General features: G+C 37.0%; 1 protein-coding gene across 2 annotated transcripts in view; it reads right to left on the reverse strand.

Annotated features, from left to right (window-relative positions):
- The window catches only part of LOC127846752 (uncharacterized), a 47444-nt gene that overhangs the window by 13916 nt on the left and 11681 nt on the right, over nucleotides 1-21847 (reverse strand). For both annotated transcript variants that reach the window (XR_008033640.1, XM_052378268.1), the window contains exons 3-7: nucleotides 20582-20727; nucleotides 16136-16253; nucleotides 15090-15148; nucleotides 11850-11966; nucleotides 244-330 (exon numbers count right to left, since the gene is read on the reverse strand). Coding sequence is in view for 1 of the 2 variants with exons in the window: in XM_052378268.1 (XP_052234228.1) it covers nucleotides 244-330; nucleotides 11850-11966; nucleotides 15090-15148; nucleotides 16136-16253; nucleotides 20582-20727 (527 nt within the window). In the remaining variant the exon portion in view is untranslated. The remainder of the gene's footprint in view (nucleotides 1-243; nucleotides 331-11849; nucleotides 11967-15089; nucleotides 15149-16135; nucleotides 16254-20581; nucleotides 20728-21847) is intronic.

A 21847-nucleotide genomic window follows, 5' to 3' on the forward strand; every position in this document is an offset into this window, starting at 1 on the left:
CCTAAATGCGAAACCTAAATGCAAAGTGTGACGGAAGGACAGACGAACGGAAGGTCCTATCACTATATTCCCTCCTTTGGGGGCATAAAAATAAAAATGTAAGCCATGTTTAATGTTACTTTAAAAAAAAACCACAGAAAGTTCATAACCCATTATACCTACTCTTAAATGCACATTAAGGTCGAAACAGTCTCTATGTTTAAGCAGTGCAGTTGAGGCACATACAATAAATGTGTATCTTACCTTTACAAACTTGAAGACATAGTAAGCAGGTTTTGCAAATCCGGAAATGACAAACACAGGGACAGCCCATTTTAACTCCATTCGCAACTGTAAATTATATTATAAAGAACCTTTATAAGAAATATCAACGTTTAGTTATGATGCAAATAACAATGAATTTTTCTAAACTATATTACATGAAATACTAGTAGGTATTTATATGTAACCTTACCTTTTGATGTGTTTCACACTAACAATATTTATACACTGAAACACAATTAATTCGAAGTCTGTAATATCTTGATGTCAAATATATTGCGAGTTATCAGTGGACTCAATTTTTTCGCGCACTTCTATTTTCGGTATAATCCAACATTCATAACTAAATCCAGTTTGGTCCTGATTCTTTGCCCCTACATTATACATCAAGCTTGTGTATTGCGACAAACAACCCCACTTGCCCTACATCAAAGATTTACATTTTTACGCCATTGCGCGTGTAACCTTTGACAATATTCTCTACTATCAGCCAATCAGCTCTGAGGCAGCCGTTTAAACACATTAACCACATGAAGGTGTATACAATAACTGAAAATGTAACAGATCGATACTAATCTATCTCGACGACTATAACCCGATAGTTATAGTGTAAGCTAATCGTTTTTAATTTAGAGAAAGGATTCCATATTAAACAAGAGGGCCATGGGCCCTGAGGCGCTCACCTGAGACCCAAAAGAACTAAACTATGCAAGGAAGGTGGAGTTCAAAATAATAAAAGTACTTCATGAAACATAAATATCATCATAAGGTTCACAAGAAGAAATTCGCTCGCCCCTGGAAACCATGCTCTTCAGAGCACCGGAGCCATTTTTAAAGTAAATCAAGATATTATAGGAACATATGTTCTCATTATGTTTCATTAAGATTGAACTAAAATGTGGCTTATAGAGTTAACAATGTTTCATTATAGCAATAAAAAGAAATCTGCCACCCACCTCAGGGCCTTGCTTTTAAACAAACTTAAACTATTTTCAGACTCACCTTGCAATGATATATCCAATTAAAACAACAATCAACCCTATTTAAAACACAAATATTTGATAATCACACACCAAAACTACCGTCCTGACATCCATAAACTGTGCCCAAACAAAAAAATCTTAAGCAAATTGTACCAAAAATGTCAATAAATTGGTAATAAATCTGAGAAATACAATTCATTAGCCCCTTTTATTGACAATTCATTTAACGAATAAGCAATAAATTGGTTTCTTCAGTGAAAGCCCTAACCCTATTTGTTGTCAACTCATTATTAAGGCCCGATTTCTGTACAATTTATTTGAGAAAGAAAATACATAGAGTACTCTTTATTGCCAATCCATTGTAACAGAAAAATGTTTAGTACTATTTATTGCCAATTCACTATAGATAGAAATAAGACAAGCACTATTTATTGCCAATTCATTATAGATAATAAGAAATAGAGCATTATTTATTGCCAATTCATTATAAATAGAAATAAATCAAGCACTATTTATTGCCTATTCATTATAGATAGAAAAAATTGAGCAATATTTATTGCCTATTCTTTATACTTAAATATATGTCTTGTACATATTAAATTCATAATCATAATATTTGCGCAATGAAAATCGTTTCCTGCTAATTTCAAACATTATTTTTAAGTAGCCATAAATTGGTAGATTTTATTTAAAATTACAAAGCCATAAAAACCTGGTTTCTGGCAATTTTAACATGATTAATTTATACAATAAGCCTGATTACAATTCTTGTTTATCAGAAGACCAGCCATCTTCATAAATACTGAATTCAATACTAATTTAAATATATAATTTTTGTCAAAAAAACTGATGAAGATCAAAGATATTTGCAGTTATGTCTTCCATAAATTAAGGTCATGGACGCTATACCTTGCTCAGTGCAGACGACCCAGCGAACACGAAAGCAAAATTTGTTTTTCTATGTAAATGAACATTTCTTTGTTTGTTTTTTATCCTTTTAAAAATGTATTGTCAAACAACAAAACACAGTCAATGAGAAACAAACACATTATTCTAGCAATTTGTATACATTTTTAACAAAACCTGTGCGCTGGCTATATCGATCATATGTAACCGCTGCTTACTTCCCTTGGATATATCAGTGTTTGTTCACCTACGAATGTTTGAAGCGTTTGCCACCATTGTTATTTCGGCATTTTCTAAAGACGTTTATACCGGTTTATAGCCCCGAATGGTGTAAGTTTCCACATGTTATCAATGCTATATAACTTGTATTTTGTTAAGGCAGTAATTATTTTTGAGGTATATTCATTCATTCAGGGTTTTTCAGTAAATGCTATTTGTACCCAAATTACGTCGTACCTACCATTTCGACCCAGTTGAGGCTATATGTCCTAAATGTAAGGGTAACTTCCAATGTTTTCTTTCGTAACTATGTCATTGTTTATTAATTAGGTATAGGCTATATGTTTTACCTTTTTTTAGTCATTTTAAGTATTTTTTATTACAATACACCATTTTCTTTGTATCATAGCAGCTTAAAATTGAGTCGTGTGAGAAAAAATACGAGGATCTGAAAAATACTCTACAAAGTGTTGTTGAAGAGCAAGTTGAGAAAGCCATCACTGAGTACAGAGAGCGCGAGGAGCGTAAGTTGAACATTATTATACACAATGTGCCAGAACCGAGAGCGGAAAGCACCGATAAGAAGGGGGGCGATGAAATTTCTCTGAAAGAAATACTTCTTACAACCAAATGTGTTGGTCTGAAATTTTTTGATTTTGTACGCTTGGGAAGGCCATCGGACGGAAGGGATCGACTGATCAAGGTAACTCTTGGGAGTGTTTCAGACAAACACAGAGTTCTAGGGGGGACAAGGTATCTGAGGGCGAAGATAGGGCAAGTTTATGCTCACAGATGGAGCAAGATTTTCATAACCCCGGATCAGACTAAAGAAGAGAGAATAAAGAATATGAATCTCAAAAGGGAACTGGAGAAGCGAAAGTTGGAAGAGAAAAATCATGATTTAATTATTTTTAGAGGGGAAATAGTGGAAAGAAGATCAGATAGTCTTGTGAATAGCACAATGGCGACACCGGGCATTTCAGAGCCGGGTCGGCCATTTCGTCTATGATAAATTTAAAGAAACTGTAAATAGAGTTAGTGTTCCAGTTTCAAGTGTTCACCACAGTTCTTTCGTTGACAGTTTTTCAAGTTGTGTTAATCACAGTTCTTTCGTTGAAAGTTTTTCAAGTTGTGTTAATGACTCTTTGTCTGAAAACAATGAGATTTTAAACAGTAATCAGAGCAATGATTTGCAGTATAGGCATAAACAGTGTCAAGCAATTAACTCTAGTCTAATCACGTGTGATTTTAAATCAATAAGTGATCAGGAACCCTGTGATATTTACCGAAGTATTGATTCCACTATTGTCGCGAAAACAGTTTTAACAGAATCAATTGCAGAAAGATGTAAGTGCATGTATACTAATGCAGATCAGCTCCAAAACAAACTTGATGAATTGCGTTTGCAGTTGTCTATTGTGTCACCAGACTTTGTATTTGTTACAGAAGTGTTACCCAAGTATAATTTCGACAATATATCATGTTCTTCCACATTGTATCATATTGATGGTTACTCAGCTTTTCCTGGAACTGACCTTGGTAGAGGTGTCATTATTTATGCGAAAACAGAATTGAATGTTTCACCAAATACCACCCTTAATTCCTTTTATGGTGATGCTTCGTGGATTGACTGGATTAGTGATAGCAAAACAATAACATAAGGGTGTATATATCGGAGCCCCTCCAACACTAGAAACTGTGAAGAAATTAACCATTTATTAAACATGGCAGTTGGACTCGCCGAGAATTTATTAATTACGGGAGACTTTAATATGAAGGACATTGATTGGGACACGTACACCACCACACATGGAGAGGATCATCATGAAAGCTTATTTATTGAGTGCTTAAGAGATAACTTTTTGTTTCAACATGTAAACCAATTCACAAGATGTAGAAATGATCAGAGCAAGAACATACTTGACCTAATTTTATCTAAAGATGAGAATGACATAGTGAACTTAGAATATCTACCATCCCTGGGATGCAGTGATCATGTAACATTACTATTTGACTTTTTATGTGATTTCAAAATAATATGTACTGGAGCTAGTTCCTATCAATACAGGAAATGTGATTTAATACGCTTTACGGAAGAGTGGGAAACAACAAACTGGCAGGAATATTTCCAACACAGCGATGCTAACAGCATGTGGGAGTCTTTTGTTTGCAAATTCAGAGCTAGTGTGGAAAAGTTTGTTCCAAAGTTTAAACCAAAATCAGGACACATGAAGAAACCGTTGTGGATGACACAGGATTCATTGAGGTTTATTAAGGGGAAGCGTCATGCCTGGAATAAATATATGGCTACTAAAAGGACGGCAGACTTTGGAACATATAAAGTGGTGAGAAATGCGGCCAATGAATGTGTGAAGAAGAGTAAGAAAAACTATGAACGGACTATTTCGCTTAAAGCTAAAAGTGAACCGAAGCAATTTTGGCGGTATGTAAAAAGTAAAGTTAAGTCAAAAATTGGCGTTTCTAATTTGAAACGGGACGATGGGGGGTTTGTTGGATCGGACAATGAAAAGGCGGATGTTCTTAATGGATTTTTTGCCTCTGTGTTTACAAAAGAAACTTTACATAATATACCTGATTTACCAGATAAAACTGTGGAAAATAATTTAAATGACATACATGTTTCTGAAGTGGAAGTCTTAAATTTGCTAAAGGATATTGATTCGTCTAAGTCCATGGGTCCGGATGAAAAACATCCATATTTGCTTAAAAGTATGCCTGACGTTTTTGTCAAACCGCTTTCATTAATTTTCAAGAAGTCTCTGTCATCCGGAGAAGTTCCAAAAGGGTGGAAAGATGCAAGAATATCGCCAATTTTCAAGAAGGGTAACAAAACTGAGCCATGTAACTACAGACCAGTTAGTCTCACATCAGTAGTCTGCAAGATCCTTGAAAAAATAGTTAGAAAACATATCATGTATCATTTAAGTGTGAATAATTTATTATCAAATGATCAATACGGCTTTAGACCACATAGATCCTGTGCGTTACAGTTGCTACATGTTAATTATGTTATGGAGGACTGGACAAAGTTCATCGAAGGAAGCGAAAGCTGGGACAGCATTTACTTAGACCTTGCGAAAGCTTTTGATAAAGTTGCGCATAGAAGACTCATAAGGAAGGTATCTGCGTATGGCATTAAGGGAAATGTTCTGGCCTGGATTGAGAACTTTCTGAGTCAGAGAAGAAAGTGTGTGTCAATAAAGGGAAGTACATCTAGCTGGATAAGTGTAGAGAGTGGAGTTCCTCAGGGAAGTGTGCTTGGTCCAGTACTTTTTATAATATATGTTAACGATATCACCGACTCTGTGAGCTGTATTTCTAAAATATTTGCTGACGACACCAAGTTATATGCACCTGTGAAGGACTCAGGCAGGCTGCAGGAGGATCTTGACTCTCTCAGCGAATGGGCACAAAAATGGCAACTTGCCTTCAACGTTGACAAATGCAAAGTTATACATTACGGAAACAATAACCCCAATCAACAATATACTATGAATAATAAGCCTCTGCAGGCTGCAACTGAGGAATGTGATCTGGGAGTGCTCTTCGAAAGAGATCTAAAATTTAGTAAGCATATATCTACAAAGATAAATAAAGCAAACAGTATCCTAGCCTTAATAAAGAGATCTTTTGAGTTCATGGACAAATACTTATTTTTGAAATTATATACTGCCTTGGTGCGTCCGCATGTTGAGTTTGCAAATGTTATATGGTACCCATATTTAAAAAAGGACATTATTAGCATAGAAAAAGTTCAAAAAAGAGCCACAAAACTTGTACCGAATTTGAGGAATTCATCCTATGAGGAACGACTTAAAGAACTAAAATTACCATCACTTGCTCATCGCAGAATTCGTGGGGATGCCATTCAAACATTTAAAATAGTCAAAAATATAGATGATTGCGTTTTTGAGAACTTTTTCAATTATACATCATCAACTAGAGGACATAACCTAAAGCTTGAGAAACCAAAGTCCAGAACATTTTTTTGTCAAAATCAATTTTCCAGAAGAGTGATTAACATGTGGAATGACTTGCCTCAATGTGTAGTTGATGCCAAGAATGTATTAGAATTCAAGAGCAGGATTGATCTACATTGGAATGGGGACATAGTGTATAAGTTTTAGTGATCACAACTGTTGTTTGTCAAAAGGACATTCATTCTTTACCATACTTAAGGAACAATTTTTTTACTGAATAAGGGCTATTTTTATTAGTTGTGAGAACACATACGGATACAGTACCATAAGACGTCGATAAGAAGAGGGGTTTAAAAAGGACTCGAGTCCTTACCACAGAGCCCAAAATCATCCTACAGGTATCCTACAGGTATCATTGATACTTAATTTACTGCAGAACTGAACGTCTTTTATTTTGTTTTGCAGCAATTTACCACATAAATCGAGTTGAATCTAAGAATAAATACTGAATACCACCACATACAGTATTCTTGTTCGACATGATCGGTTCACTATCTGTTTCCAGAACAGAATAGTAAATTGACCTACACTTTGCTTGTAGCAGATGGAGATGACGGGTACTGGACATCAAACTAAATCCACATTCAAAATGGTCACACTCAAGTCTCATCTGTATTTAAACCGGCTTTAGAAAGTTTATTGTATGTCAACACAGCGTGAACGTCTGTTATCTGTATAAGGAATGGCTCTTTATGAAGAGAGAATTGATGACTTTAGGAAGCGCTGTTCTGCTTCATGGCGCAAAGTGGCTGAAAGTTTGGACAAATTAAGTAAGAAGTTTAACTTATGAGAGTTATGTTGGTGAAATTAACCTGATTGAACAGCAATTACAAGAAACCTATGAAAGTTACGTAAAAGTAAAAGACACATTTGAAGTGTACTTAAAAAATGTGTTAAGTGAAGCAAGTCTTAAAGAATTATTGGCTCTCACTATACAGACGCGTTGCTACAGGAAAAAGCAAAGTTACATGCGCTGGAAAAGATTGACCAAATTAAACAATAAATATTAAGAAAAAAGTCATGTTAAGCATGAAGCCAAACTCTGTTTATGGTGGTGTGAATTAAGACACACAGTTCGAGATATTCTAGCAATTGGAGTGAAGTTCAGTGAACTCATCACATTGAAACAAGCAGAAGCCGAATCTGCAAAGATAAAACAGAAATATACTCAACAGGTAGCAGCTCTTTTGAAACAAAAGGCAGAATCAGAAGCGAATTTTCAAGTTCTTTCTCAGCAAAAAGCTTTTGAAGCCGCGGCTGCAGAAATAAAGGTATTACAAGACCATGATGAGCATGAGGCTCTGATGGGTCGGAAAGTCATGTTGCACCAGACATTAAATTCAAATTGCAAACTTTGCCTGTTGTAAAACCTGACAATCTAGTTCAAGATTACATCAAGAAATCCACAAAAAATCCAACAGTATCTGACACTAATATTGGAGAAAATCTGTGCAAATTCCTCCTTAAAAAAGACTTGGCTCTCTCGCGACTGACTATATTTAGTGACAAGGCGGAGTCTTATCAAGCCTGGAAAACTAGTTTCAAGAACGTGATGTTCGAGATGGATACAAGCGCTTCTGAGGAAATGGATTTGGCTGTGCAGTGGCCAAGTTCTCGCCAGCACGCAGTTAGCTTGAGATCATCGTACCGCAGAGATCCAGTCTTAGCATGTGAGAAACTATGGTCTCGACTGGATGAACGTTATGGAAAAGCGGAGATTGTCCACCAATCTATCACAAGGCGTATTGAATCTTTCCCTCAGCTGACCTATAAAGACTCAAAAAATGGTATGAGCTTAGTGACTTGCTGAATGAAATACGTGCCTTGAAAGAAGACAATGAGTTCTCAACGGCTCTATCGTTCTACGATACCTTGATTAGCTTAGCCCCTATACTAGCCAAGCTTCCAGCAAATGTTCAAGAATGTTGGGCAGCCAAAGCCAACGATTACGAGAAGAAACATATCGTTAGTTTCCCTCCATTCACTGCCTTTGTGGAATTCATAAGAGACCAGGCTACTATATGTAAATTGTAAATAACTAATATTGATAAAGGCACCTGATATGTACATTTACGCAAAACAAAACTCTGCGCAAGTTTTCATTACTTTATAAGAATTATAGAGCTACAATTCATATTCTAAAGATAAAAACATAGTTACATAAATTTGACATACATTTTTGTGGTCACTACCATTTTGCGTTTATTTCGATCCCCTAATTTGAAGCGTATAACATTTTTGAAACATATTTGAAATATATAATTAATTTTATATACAATTTCATATCATTAAGCTTGAATGTTGATCTTTCTTCGAAAGATACCCTCCATTCTGTATGGTCTCAGACAATTAAAGGCTATATTCTTTTCCTTCAATTACTTCCATATGATTTCATCATCAATACTACATGTTGTTGTATCTATAGCTTACCAGATATCTAATATATTGTATAATGCCCCTCCATTAACTGGCTATATATTTCTTTGTAATGTATTATATGTGGAATGATGGGCATATTTCCTTTTTTCCTGAATATATATGGCCTCAAAATATGTGTTCATGAACTTTTATTAGTATAAACGACGCTTTCTTATTATACAGCCCATGCATAAAAAATCTCTGTAACAAACCAATACATTTAATAAAAAAAATACAGGAGCAAATTAATACTTTGTTACATTTAAATTTCCATCAGATTTTTTTTCAGTTTTCAGAATTTATCAACACTATTTATTGCAGACTTGTTAACCCGATTTATTGTCAATTTATTGCGTTTAGGCTTTGTACTTAAGTCCAATTTATTGCCAGTTTATTGAACGTATTTATTGACAATTCATTTATCATGTATGAAAAAATTATTCACAATTTATTGCCGATTTATTGATCCAATTTTTTGCATATTTATTAGATACCCTATTTATTGACAATTCATTAATCATGTATGAATAAATTATTCACAATTTATTGCCGATTTATTGATCCAATTATTTGCCAATTTATTGCATATTTATTAGCTCATCTGCATGTGATTTGCATTGGCAATAACTATGCAATAAATAGCTTATTTATTGACTATTAGTTAACCATATTTATTCTCAGGTTTTTTTTGTTTGGGGTGTACCATAACAATTTGTGTTCCACTCTTATCAGTCTGAAGGTCTTTGATGTAAGTTCCCAGCTGGGGCCTATTTCTAGGGACTAAGGCTTTTAAGCTGCAAGCCTGTTACATCAAATTAACAATTCAGGCACAGTCAATAGAGAATTAATTAGTTGCTGATAAGCAGGTGGATGAATGGGATCAATGGCGAAATAAGAGTGCATTTCTGACAAGCCATGCATTCATGATTGGAGGTCAAACAGAATTCAAGTTATATACAGTTGTTTCTCCCCTAAGTGATTTTCTGTGAAATCAAAATGACTACTTAAAATTTTGAGAATATTTAATAAAGGGTTTACAGATGGCAAAAATATGTTTGTTGCACTTCATCCCCAACCAATCATAGACATAATAATTCTCTTCAGAAAGGAACAAAAACAAATTTAAACAAAATTTGGCAATTTAACTGTTTATCTTATCGGCAGAATAAATATTCAGATGACTGCATGGAGATCACCAATATCATAATATGCATAAATTTCATTCAACATGTACATCGGTAATTTCATAGTAGAGTGTAAACAAGGTTACACTATAAAGCCATTTAAAGCAATGTTTTTCAACAAACCGCAACCATAAAGGAACTTGGCCTAGATATCATAACAAGATATCCATAAAACCAATGTTTTGACCAAGTTTCATGATGATTGGACAAAAAATGTGACTTCTAGAGTGTTCATAAGCTTTTTTTACTATACAAAAATTAGGAAAAAGACACCCCCCCCCCCCTGTTCTGACCAAATTTTTATAAAGATTGGGCAAAAAATGTGTCTTATAGACTGTTCACATGTTTTCTCTATATACATATAGATAAAAACTGCCCCACCCCCTGGCGACCATGTTTTTTAAATGTTCACAACTATTTTCAAACTTGTCCAAGAAATCCACATAACCAATGTTTTGACCAAATTTAATGATGATTAGGCAAAAAATGTGACATCTTGAGTGTTCACAAGCTTTTTTACTATATAAATATAAGGAAAAAGACCACTCCCCCGCTGGCGGGCTTTTTTTTATACCAATCTGAACCATTTTCAAACTCAACCGTCGTATCCAGGAAACAAATGTTCTGACCAAATTTCATGAAGATTGGACCAAAAATGTGACTTCTAGAGTGTTCACATGTTTTCACTATATACATATTGAAAAAACTGCCCCCTCGTGGCCATGTTTTTTCACCGTTCTGGACCATTTTCAAACTCATCCGAGATATAACCAATGTTTTGACCAAGTTTCATGACGATTGGGCAAAAATTGTGACTTCTAGAGTGTTCACAAGGTTTCTCTATAGCCATATAAGGAATACTGCCCCGCCCCCTGGCGGCCATGTTTTTCAACGGACCGGAACAATTTTTAAACTCAACCAACATATCATTAAGACAAACATTTTAACAAAGTTACATGAAGATTGGGCATCAAATGTGACTTCTACAGTGTTCACAAGGGTTTTCTTTTTTTTGACCTAGTGACCTAGTTTTTGATCCAGCATGACCCAGTTTCGAACTCAGTTGAGGTATCATTGGGACAAATGTTCTGACCAAGTTTCATGAAGATCGGACAAGAAATGTGGCCTCTAGAGTGTTCACAAGGCAAATGTTGATGACGGACGCACGACGGACAAAAGGCGATCACAAAAGCTCACCATGAGCACATTGTGCTCAGGTGAGCTAAAAATGCAATACAATTTTTTTATTCAAAAGTAAATTTCTTAGAGTTAGTTGACTCCCATGCGCTTAAAAGTTTTTATTCAGCAGTGAAATATTAAAGCCGAGGCATTCCCAGAGGAAGAATGATGTGATGTTGTTAATGAAGTGTATTTTTCACGTGTATTTTTCACATGCTTTTGATCAATACCAAGATTTACATGAAATACATGAGCCATGTTTATTTGTGGCTAGAGTTTGATAACTTTACATGAACAATACAACTGGGATTTTTTTTTTTTTTTTTTAATAATCAGCGTTCGAAAATACTTACATTGTATAATACTTTTTTCACACCAATGGAAAACATATGGATATATCACATGATGCAATAAGGTAGGTAAATAACTTGTTTTGAGATTGCTTAACTATGCTTATCCATACATATGTCTGCATAAATGACATGACGAGTTATAACGTGATCCAGATGTATTGCGATCGGGATCCTTGGTTCCCAGGAACAGCGATAGAACAGAGTTGAAGGGTAGAAATCTAACAGAAATTTTATCGTCTGAACTATTGTTATTAAAATGATTTCTGGCCAGTCCTGAGAACTATTATTGTAATTATGTTATATATATTTCCAACAAATTGAAGAGCTTGAGAGTGATAACAATACCATGAACCATCCGAAGACATCCCAGGCCAGTGTGTATGGAATGCCTACTGCCAGGATAACTGTCTCCAACGTTCCAATGTTGGTCCCAGATCTTAAAACAAGGATGACCAGGCTTACCTACAATATTACCCACACAATGTTGGCAATTTTTCATAGAGTTGTTTAAAATAACCAGAGGTAGACTAGGCATTCCATTTTTGTCTAAAATTAAAAACTCCACAAATTAAATGTAGAAAAAATTACCAAAATAGCCACCTGCACAAATATGTGATAGTGATAAAGGTGAATACAAATGATCTAATATCTACTGGTATTCTTTAGCAACATAATGCACCGAAAAGCTTCGGTAGCACAGTTAATATGTTGCCCAAGTTTCATCACTCAAGCAGCAAAACTTTTATTACCCTTTAAAAGGGACATAACTCTGGTCAAAACTCCAGCATTTATACTTTGCATCACGATATGCACAATACAACAATTACATGGATGGATAAACTAACGCAAGGACATGGATTAATCAATATACCCCCCCACTCTGCTAAAAGTGCTCTGCATTTCTGTGCGTCCAACATATGATGTGAACTCATTGAATTAAGCAATCTTGCGCTTACCGGTATTTATTAATTAGTTAATTATCCAACTTGATGATTTATACATACTAAATTCTTAATTTCTATAGACATTAATACATCAGCTTAGCATTACTGGGAATACCAGTAGTTAATTTCGGTTTGAAATGTTAGCTTTTATTTACTTCCTAAAATTGGCAAAAATTTTATTTATGTGATTTTGGAACTGAAATGCTCTCGCATAAAAACAGGGCAAAATACCCATCAGTAGAGAAACATTGCTTTTGTTTTATACCAAATGCAGCAAATCCATTATGTAACCTATTGTTGAATCAAATTAAAGTCAGATTTCATAAAGATAGTTTTCCAATGTTGTTTTCTCATGTTTTTTTGGTGATCATGCCTATGACCCAAATGCAAACTTGGGCGACAAATTGGTAAAGATTAACCCTCTCAGTGCGGGAACCGAATTTTGAAGGCCTTTGCAAACAGTTTGGATCCAGATGAGACGCCACAGAACGTGGCGTCTCATCAGGATCCAAACTGTTTGTATTCTGATAGTATTCTTTGAAAAAAATTGAAGAAAATGCTAATTTTAGAAATTAAGCAGACAACATTTTAGCAGAAGACAAATTTCCCAGCATTACAAGGGTTAAACTTCTGACCAAGTTTCATCAAGATTGGCTCATAAAACATGAGCAAATTCTAGAATCGCAACAAATTGTTTGTTTAAGATGTTACCTAGTGACCTTGTGTTTGAATCCACTCGAACCAGATTGAGACTTGCCATAGATATTGTTAAGATCAACATTCTGACTACCTTTCATGAAGATTAAATCATAAATTAGGTGTCTAGAGTTGTAACAAGCTGTTGAAATATTTGTTCTTAGTATTTGACCTCAATTGGCATGGATTCGTGCTAGGCCTAGATATTGGCATGGATTCGTGCTAGGCCTAGATATTGGCATGGATTCGTGCTAGGCCTAGATATTGGCATGGATTCCTGCTAGGCCTAGATATTGACAAGGATTCGTGCTAGGCCTAGATATTGGCATGGATTCGTGCTAGGCCTAGATATTGGCATGGATTCGTGCTAGGCCTAGATATTGGCATGGATTCGTGCTAGGCCTAGATATTGGCATGGATTCGTGCTAGGCCTAGATATTGGCATGGATTCGTGCTAGGGGCATAGATATTGGCATGGATTCGTGCTAGGCCTAGATATTGGCATGGATTCGTGCTAGGCCTAGAAATTGGCATGGATTCGTGCTAGGCCTAGATATTGCCCAGGGATTCGTGCTAGGCCTAGCTATTGGCATGGATTCGTGCTAGGCCTAGATATTGGCATGGATTCATGCTAGGCCTAGATATTGGCATGGATTCGTGCTAGGCCTAGATATTGGCATGAATTCGTGCTAGGGGCCTAGATATTGGCATGGATTTGTGCTAGGCCTAGATATTGGGATGGATTCGTGCTAGGCCAAGATATTGGCATGAATTCGTGCTAGGCCTAAATATTGCCCAGGGATTCGTGCTAGGCCTAGATATTGGCATGGATTCGTGCTAGGCCTAGATATTGGCATGGATTCATGCTAGGCCTAGATATTGTCCAGGGATTCGTGCTAGGCCTAGATATTGGGATGGATTCGTGCTAGGCCTAGATATTGGGATGGATTCGTGCTAGGCCTAGATATTGGCATGGATTCGTGCTAGGCCTAGATATTGCCAAGATAAATATTCTGACCACGTTACATCAAGATTGAATCATAAATGTAACTTTTAAGAGTGGTAACAAGGTTCCACTAAGATATAGCAGAATTACCTAGCTTTTGACCCATTTATCCAATATTCGATCTAGGCCTACTGATATTGTCAGAATGAACATTCTGCAAAAGTTACTTTGTCCAAAATCAATAGACTTGAATGAAATTCAAACTTGATCTGTAAGTCTTGTAAGTAGACTCACACCCCAAATATCGGGTCATTTTCTACAAACGTTAATTAAAAATTGACAGAAAACGGTTATTCCAGACATCATTCCAAGGCCCGTAACTTCAACAAAACTCAAAGGATAGGAATGAAAGTCACACTAGATCTGTAACTCATACAGGTAGACCATAAATCAGGTAAACATCTGATAAAAGGGAAATAAACGGAATGCCAGACAGCAAGACAGACCTGGTGCTCCCTTACATGCTGTGTGTGTGTGTGTGGGGGGGGGGGGGGGGGGGTATGGGGATAAATGCTTTTCTGATTATCAGCTTGCTACTTAACCCTTTACCACTTAGATACCTATTTAACCCTTTACCACTTAGATACCTATTTAACCCTTTACCACTTAGATACCTATTTAACCCTTTACCACTTAGATACCTATTTAACCCTTTACCACTTAGATACCTATTTAACCCTTTACCACTTAGATACCTATTTAACCCTTTACCACTTAGATACCTATTTAAGTCTTTACCACTTAGATACCTATTTAACCCTTTACCACTTAGATATACGTATTTTGAAGCATTTTTCAATTCCAACCCTTAGATACTGATGAGCAGCAAACAGCATAAAACCTGAACAGACTGAGTTACTTGCAGGCTGTTCTGGTTTTATGCTGTTTGCACATAGCCATTTCCACTTTGCTTCTGAGAGGGAAAGGGTAAATACTTACTGAGACTTGGAGGTCAAACTTCAACCAACAGGAAAATATTTCAGCATTTTTGTAACAATCTGGAAAGAGATTGATATATTACTATTAACATATACCAGATTTCAAGCCATAACAAAACAGTCACTTACTCAGCATTTTTTACTTGACAGAATTGGGTTTAGGGGAGCTATAATACACCTCTTGACGGCATTATCTCTGAAATTCCAGTGATTTTACAAAATGGTGGAATGGGTGGACCATGGTATGACAATTAAATTATCAATTTTATGGCAAATAATTTAAAAATAATATTCAAATAGAATGGTTATGATATTCATTGTGACATGTTCATCTTAATAAATGAAACAAATATTTACAGATTGTTTTCTTCGCATGATACATCATAACATGACAAAGCTGATGAAAAATAGAAGAGATGTTATGTGTTTTTTTTATAATCTTTTTTGTCTAAATTGCTGGTTATAAAAAAAGAACAAGACTATTGCCAAGCAATATATGTCCCCTACCGACTCCACCATTATCAGAAATTCAACCATTGTCAGAATTTTTATTTTTTTAATTTGTTGCCATAGCAACCAGAATTTTTTAGGTAGGAACAAAATAAAATGGCGTACATAATGTCCATATTGCCATCTATCCATGTTTCAAGTTTCATGACAAAATATGAAGGACTTTTAAAGTAATCGCAGGATCCAGAAAACCACCATTTTCAGCAGTATTTCTAGTCTATTTGTTGCCATAGCAACCAGAATTTTTACGTAGGAACAAAATGAAATGATGTACATAATGTCCATATTGTCATTTATCCATGCTTCAAGTTTCATGACAAAATATGAAGAACTTTTAAAGTTATCGCAGGATCCGAAAAGTGTGACAGACTGACAGACAGAGTGCAAACCATAAGTCCCCTCCGGTGAAACCGATAGTGGACAAAAACAAGAAGTTTACATTTTGATGGGAATTTTGAAGTAAATATAGGGAACAATTTGCTCTAAAAATGAAGCGGTATCACACCACCTACTGACAACCATCGTTACTGCACCTACTCTGCAGGTGTTCGGAGGCCCCTGCAATCCTGAATTCCAGTTCCCCAAACTCCTGAGCCACTGTCCACGCCAGATAGATGTTTGGTGGTGCCACCACACAGGCAATTATCAGGCGCACCTGCAATGCAATACATGTACCACGTTATTAGGGGACTGTGTGCTCGATTAAAGGTGAAATTTGTTAACACTTACAGTGCTGAAACGTGGCGTCTCATCAGGATCCAAACTGTTTGCTATTCTGATAGTATTTTTTGAAAAAAAATCGAAGAAAATGCTAATTTTAGAAATTTAGCAGACAACATTTTAGCAGACGACAAATTTTCCAGTATTCAAAGGGTTAAGACCAAATGAGCCTCATTCTTGGAACACCGGGCTTGATGCCTGTATGCAAAGTGTTGTCCCAGATACCAGTAAGCCTGTGCACACTGCACAGGCCAATCAGGGAAGAAAATTTCCGCCTTGACTGGATTTTTGTTTGGAAGAAAGTCCCTGTCAACGAAAAATTCCTTAAAAGTGTCTGGGATACACATTAATTAAGCCCCATTTTCCCATTGAGGCAATTTGGTTTCAAACTTTAAATTAAATACAAATGCACTTTCATTCTGATATATTTTTAGAAGTACCTAGTTTTACAAAACAGCAAACTTTGTCAGTGCCTTAAATCATACTGCTTGTTTTTTTCTTCTATTTGTTTCTTTTTGTGGAAAAATAATCAAATAGCTTTAGTTATCATATTTGTAAGCATTGACAAAATGACACAGAAACCATTATTGTATAGGGCTAGATATTATTGGTGTTAACAAATTCATTTTAAAAGGTGAATAGGTAATAATTGATGTTGCAAGAAAATAAAGAAAGCCATTCCCTGGTGGCAGATCAAACATTGATAATAAAATTTGTTTGGTCTCTGATGTTTCTTGTTCAACCTTTTTTAATGTTCAAAATTAATGGTCTCACCTTCATCTGAAGCATCTGATAAAACCCCAAAGCTGTTTCTCCTCCATATATTAAAGTAAAAATATTTGTCCACTTTACGTCATTGTGCTTAATTTGAAAAAATAATGTTGGAATTATTAACAAAATAACTCTAACTTAATAATTTTTGTTCGAAATAGCTTTTTTTCAGCTTATAAAAAGAGGGGAATGTTCAGTTTATTCTCCAAGAAAAATATATAAATTTTGAGCCGCTTGAATGGGGCTGCTTTTGTGTCCAAATTAGTCCTAAAAGGTCTACACATGCACTTACAAGTTTGGCTATGTTATGCTTGCTAGCATTCACAGAATACTCTGTGATACAGTAGACCAGGATGACAAGGATGGACTCACCAATTTGACTGTGTTACGGTTGCCAGCGTTCACAGAATACTCTGTGATACAGTAGACCAGGATGATGAGGATGTACTCACCAATTTGACTGTGTTACGATTGCTAGCGTTCACAGAATACTCTGTGATACTGTAGACCAGGATGATGAGTATGTACTCACCAATTTGACTGTGTTACGATTGCTAGCGTTCACAGAATTCTCTGTGATACAGTAGACCAGGATGTTGAGGATGTACTCACCAATTTGACTGTGTTACGGTTGCCAGCTTTCACAGAATACTCTGTGATACAGTAGACCAGGATGACAAGGATGTACTCACCAATTTGACTGTGTTATGGTTGCCAGCATTCACTGAATACTCTGTGATACAGTAGACCAGGATGACAAGGATGGACTCACCAATTTGACTGTGTTACGATTGCTAGCGTTCACTAAATACTCTGTGATACAGTAGACCAGGATGATGAGGTTGTACTCACCAATTTGACTGTGTTACGATTGCTAGCGTTCACAGTATACTCTGTGATACAGTAGACCAGGATGATGAGTATGTACTCACCAATTTGACTGTGTTACGGTTGCCAGCGTTCACAGAATACTCTGTGATACAGTAGACCAGGATGATGAGGATGTACTCACCAATTTGACTGTGTTACGATTGCTAGCGTTCACAGAATACTCTGTGATACAGTAGACCAGGATGATGAGTATGTACTCACCAATTTGACTGTGTTACGGTTGCCAGCGTTCACAGAATACTCTGTGATACAGTAGACCAGGATGATGAGGATGTACTCACTAATTTGACTGTGTTACGGTTGCCAGCGTTCACAGAATACTCTGTGATACTGTAGACCAGGATGATGAGGATGTACTCACTAATTTGACTGTGTTACGGTTGCCAGCGTTCACAGAATACTTTGTGATACAGTAGACCAGGATGACAAGGATGTACTCACCAATTTGACTGTGTTACGGTTGCCAGCGTTCACTGAATACTCTATGATACAGTAGACCAGGATGACAAGGATGTACTCACCAATTTGACTGTGTTACGATTGCTAGCGTTCACTGAATACTCTGTGATACAGTAGACCAGGATGACAAGGATGTACTCACCAATTTGACTGTGTTCGGATTGCCAGCGTTCACTGAATACTCTGTGATACAGTAGACCAGGATGATGAGGATGTACTCACCAATTTGACTGAGTTACGGTTGCCAGTGTTCACAGAATACTCTGTGATACAGTAGACCAGGATGATGAGGATGTACTCACCAATTTGACTGTGTTACGGTTGCCAGCGTTCACAGAATACTCTGTGATACAGTAGACCAGGATGATGAGGATGTACTCACCAATTTGACTGTGTTACGGTTGCCAGCGTTCACAGAATACTCTGTGATACAGTAGACCAGGATGATAAGGATGTACTCACCAATTTTACTGTGTTACGGTTGCTAGCATTCACCGAACACTCTGTGATAAAGTAGACCAGGATGACAAGGATGGACTCACCAATTTGACTGTGTTACGGTTGCTAGCATTCACAGAATACTCTGTGATACAGTAGACCAGGATGAATAGGATGTACTCACCAATTTGACTGTGTTACGATTGCTAACGTTCACAGAATACTCTGTGATACTTTAGACCAGGATGATGAGGATGTACTCACGAATTTGACTGAGTTACGGTTGCCAGTGTTCACAGAATACTCTGTGATACAGTAGACCAGGATGATGAGGATGTACTCACTAATTTGACTGTGTTACGGTTGCCAGCGTTCACAGAATACTCTGTGATACTGTAGACCAGGATGATGAGGATGTACTCACTAATTTGACTGTGTTACGGTTGCAAGCGTTCACAGAATACTCTGCGATACAGTAGACCAGGATGATGAGGATGTACTCACCAATTTGACTGTGTTACGATTGCTAGCGTTCACTGAATACTCTGTGATACTGTAGACCAGGATGATGAGGATGTACTCACCAATTTGACTGTGTTACGGTTGCCAGCGTTCACAGAATACTCTGTGATACAGTAGACCAGGATGACAAGGATGTACTCACCAATTTGACTGTGTTACGATTGCTAGCGTTCACTGAATACTCTGTGATACAGTAGACCAGGATGATGAGGATGTACTCACCAATTCGACTGTGTTACGATTGCTAGCGTTCACAGAATACTCTGTGATACAGTAGACCAGGATGAATAGAATGTACTCACCAATTTGACTGTGTTACGATTGCTAACGTTCACTGAATACTCTGTGATACAGTAGACCAGGATGATGAGTATGTACTCACCAATTTGACTGTGTTACGGTTGCCAGCATTCACTGATTACTCTGTGATACAGTAGACCAGGATGATAAGGATGTACTCACCAATTTTACTGTGTTACGGTTGCTAGCATTCACCGAACACTCTGTGATAAAGTAGACCAGGATGACAAGGATGGACTCACCAATTTGACTGTGTTACGGTTGCTAGCATTCACAGAATACTCTGTGATACAGTAGACCAGGATGAATAGGATGTGCTCACCAATTTGACTGTGTTACCATTGCTAACGTTCACTGAATACTCTGTGATACTTTAGACCAGGATGATGAGGATGCACTCACCAATTTGACTGTGTTCGGATTGCCAGCGTTCACTGAATACTCTGTGATACAGTAGACCAGGATGACAAGGATGTCCTCACCAATTTGACTGTGTTCGGATTGCCAGCGTTCACTGAATACTCTGTGATACAGTAGACCAGGATGATGAGGATGTACTCACCAATTTGACTGTGTAACGGTTGCCAGCGTTCACTGATTACTCTGTGATACTGTAGACCAGGATGATGAGGATGTACTCACCAATTTGACTGTGTTACGATTGCTAGCGTTCACAGAATACTCTGTGATACAGTAGACCAGGATGACAAAGATGTACTCACCAATTTGACTGTGTTACGATTGCTAGCGTTCACAGAATACTCTGTGATACAGTAGACCAGGATGACAAGGATGTACTCACCAATTTGACTGTGTTACGATTGCTAGTGTTCACTGAATACTCTGTGATACAGTAGACCAGGATGACAAGGATGCACTCACCAATTTGACTGTGTTACGATTGCTAGTGTTCACTGAATACTCTGTGATACAGTAGACCAGGATGATGACGATGGCAAGGATCTGCACATAGAGCTCATACCTGCGCTCCCTCAGCACGCCATGGAACGAGTAGAAGGCAACAAATACTGAAAAACACAGGATTCATGCTAACATCTTTAACCCTTTACCACTTAGATACATATATTGACGCATTTGTAGTCCCATAGAGAATTTAATTTAATTTAAGACCTTTCTTACTCAATTCAAGTTTTCAAGGCTTTATTTCCAACCTTTAGTTATTGATGAGCAGCAAACAGCATAAAACCTGAACAGACTAGACTGCAAGTAACTCGCCGTCTTGCGAGTAGCTCGCAGTCTTGGGAGTAACTCGCAGTCTGTTCAGGTGGTATGCTGATTGCAAAAGCCATTTTCACTTTGCTTATGGGGGAAAGGGGTGTACTGGTACTTGATTAATCCTGCTTGTTAGCATTGAAAAAGCTATATACCTGCTTACTCACATGCAAAAATAACAATACTTATGATTTTTTTAAAAGTTCAATTTCCCATTATTTTTGGTCCCCGCTCTAGAAGTGGGCTTAATCCATGTGCATATGTCATCCTAGATTAGCTAGTACAGTCTGCACAGCTTAATCCATGTGCATATGTCATCCCAGATTAGCTAGTACAGTCTGCACAGCTTAATCCATGTGCATATGTCATCCCAGATTAGCAAGAACAGTCTGCACAGCTTAATCCATGTGCATATGTCATCCTAGATTAGCTAGTGCAGTCTGCACAGCTTATTCCATGTGCATTTGTCATCCCAGATTAGCTAGTACAGTCTGCACAGCTTAATCCATGTGCATATGTCATCCCAGATTAGCTAGTGCAGTCTGCACAGCTTAATCCATGTGCATATGTCATCCTATATTAGCTAGTGCAGTCTGCACAGCTTAATCCATGTGCATTTGTCATCCCAGATTAGCTAGTGCAGTCCGCACAGCTGAATCCATGTGCATATGTCATCCCAGATTAGCTAGTACAGTCTGCACAGCTTAATCCATGTGCATATGTCATCCCAGATTAGCTAGTGCAGTCCGCACAGCTGAATCCATGTGCATATGTCATCCCAGATTCGCTAGTACAGTCTGCAAAGCCTAATCCATGTGCATATGTCATCCCAGATTAGCTAGTGCAGTCTGCACAGCTTAATCCATGTGCATATGTCATCCTATATTAGCTAGTGCAGTCTGCACAGCTTAATCC

This window comes from Dreissena polymorpha, chromosome 9 (assembly GCF_020536995.1).
Source record: "Dreissena polymorpha isolate Duluth1 chromosome 9, UMN_Dpol_1.0, whole genome shotgun sequence".
Lineage (NCBI taxonomy): Eukaryota > Metazoa > Mollusca > Bivalvia > Myida > Dreissenidae > Dreissena > Dreissena polymorpha.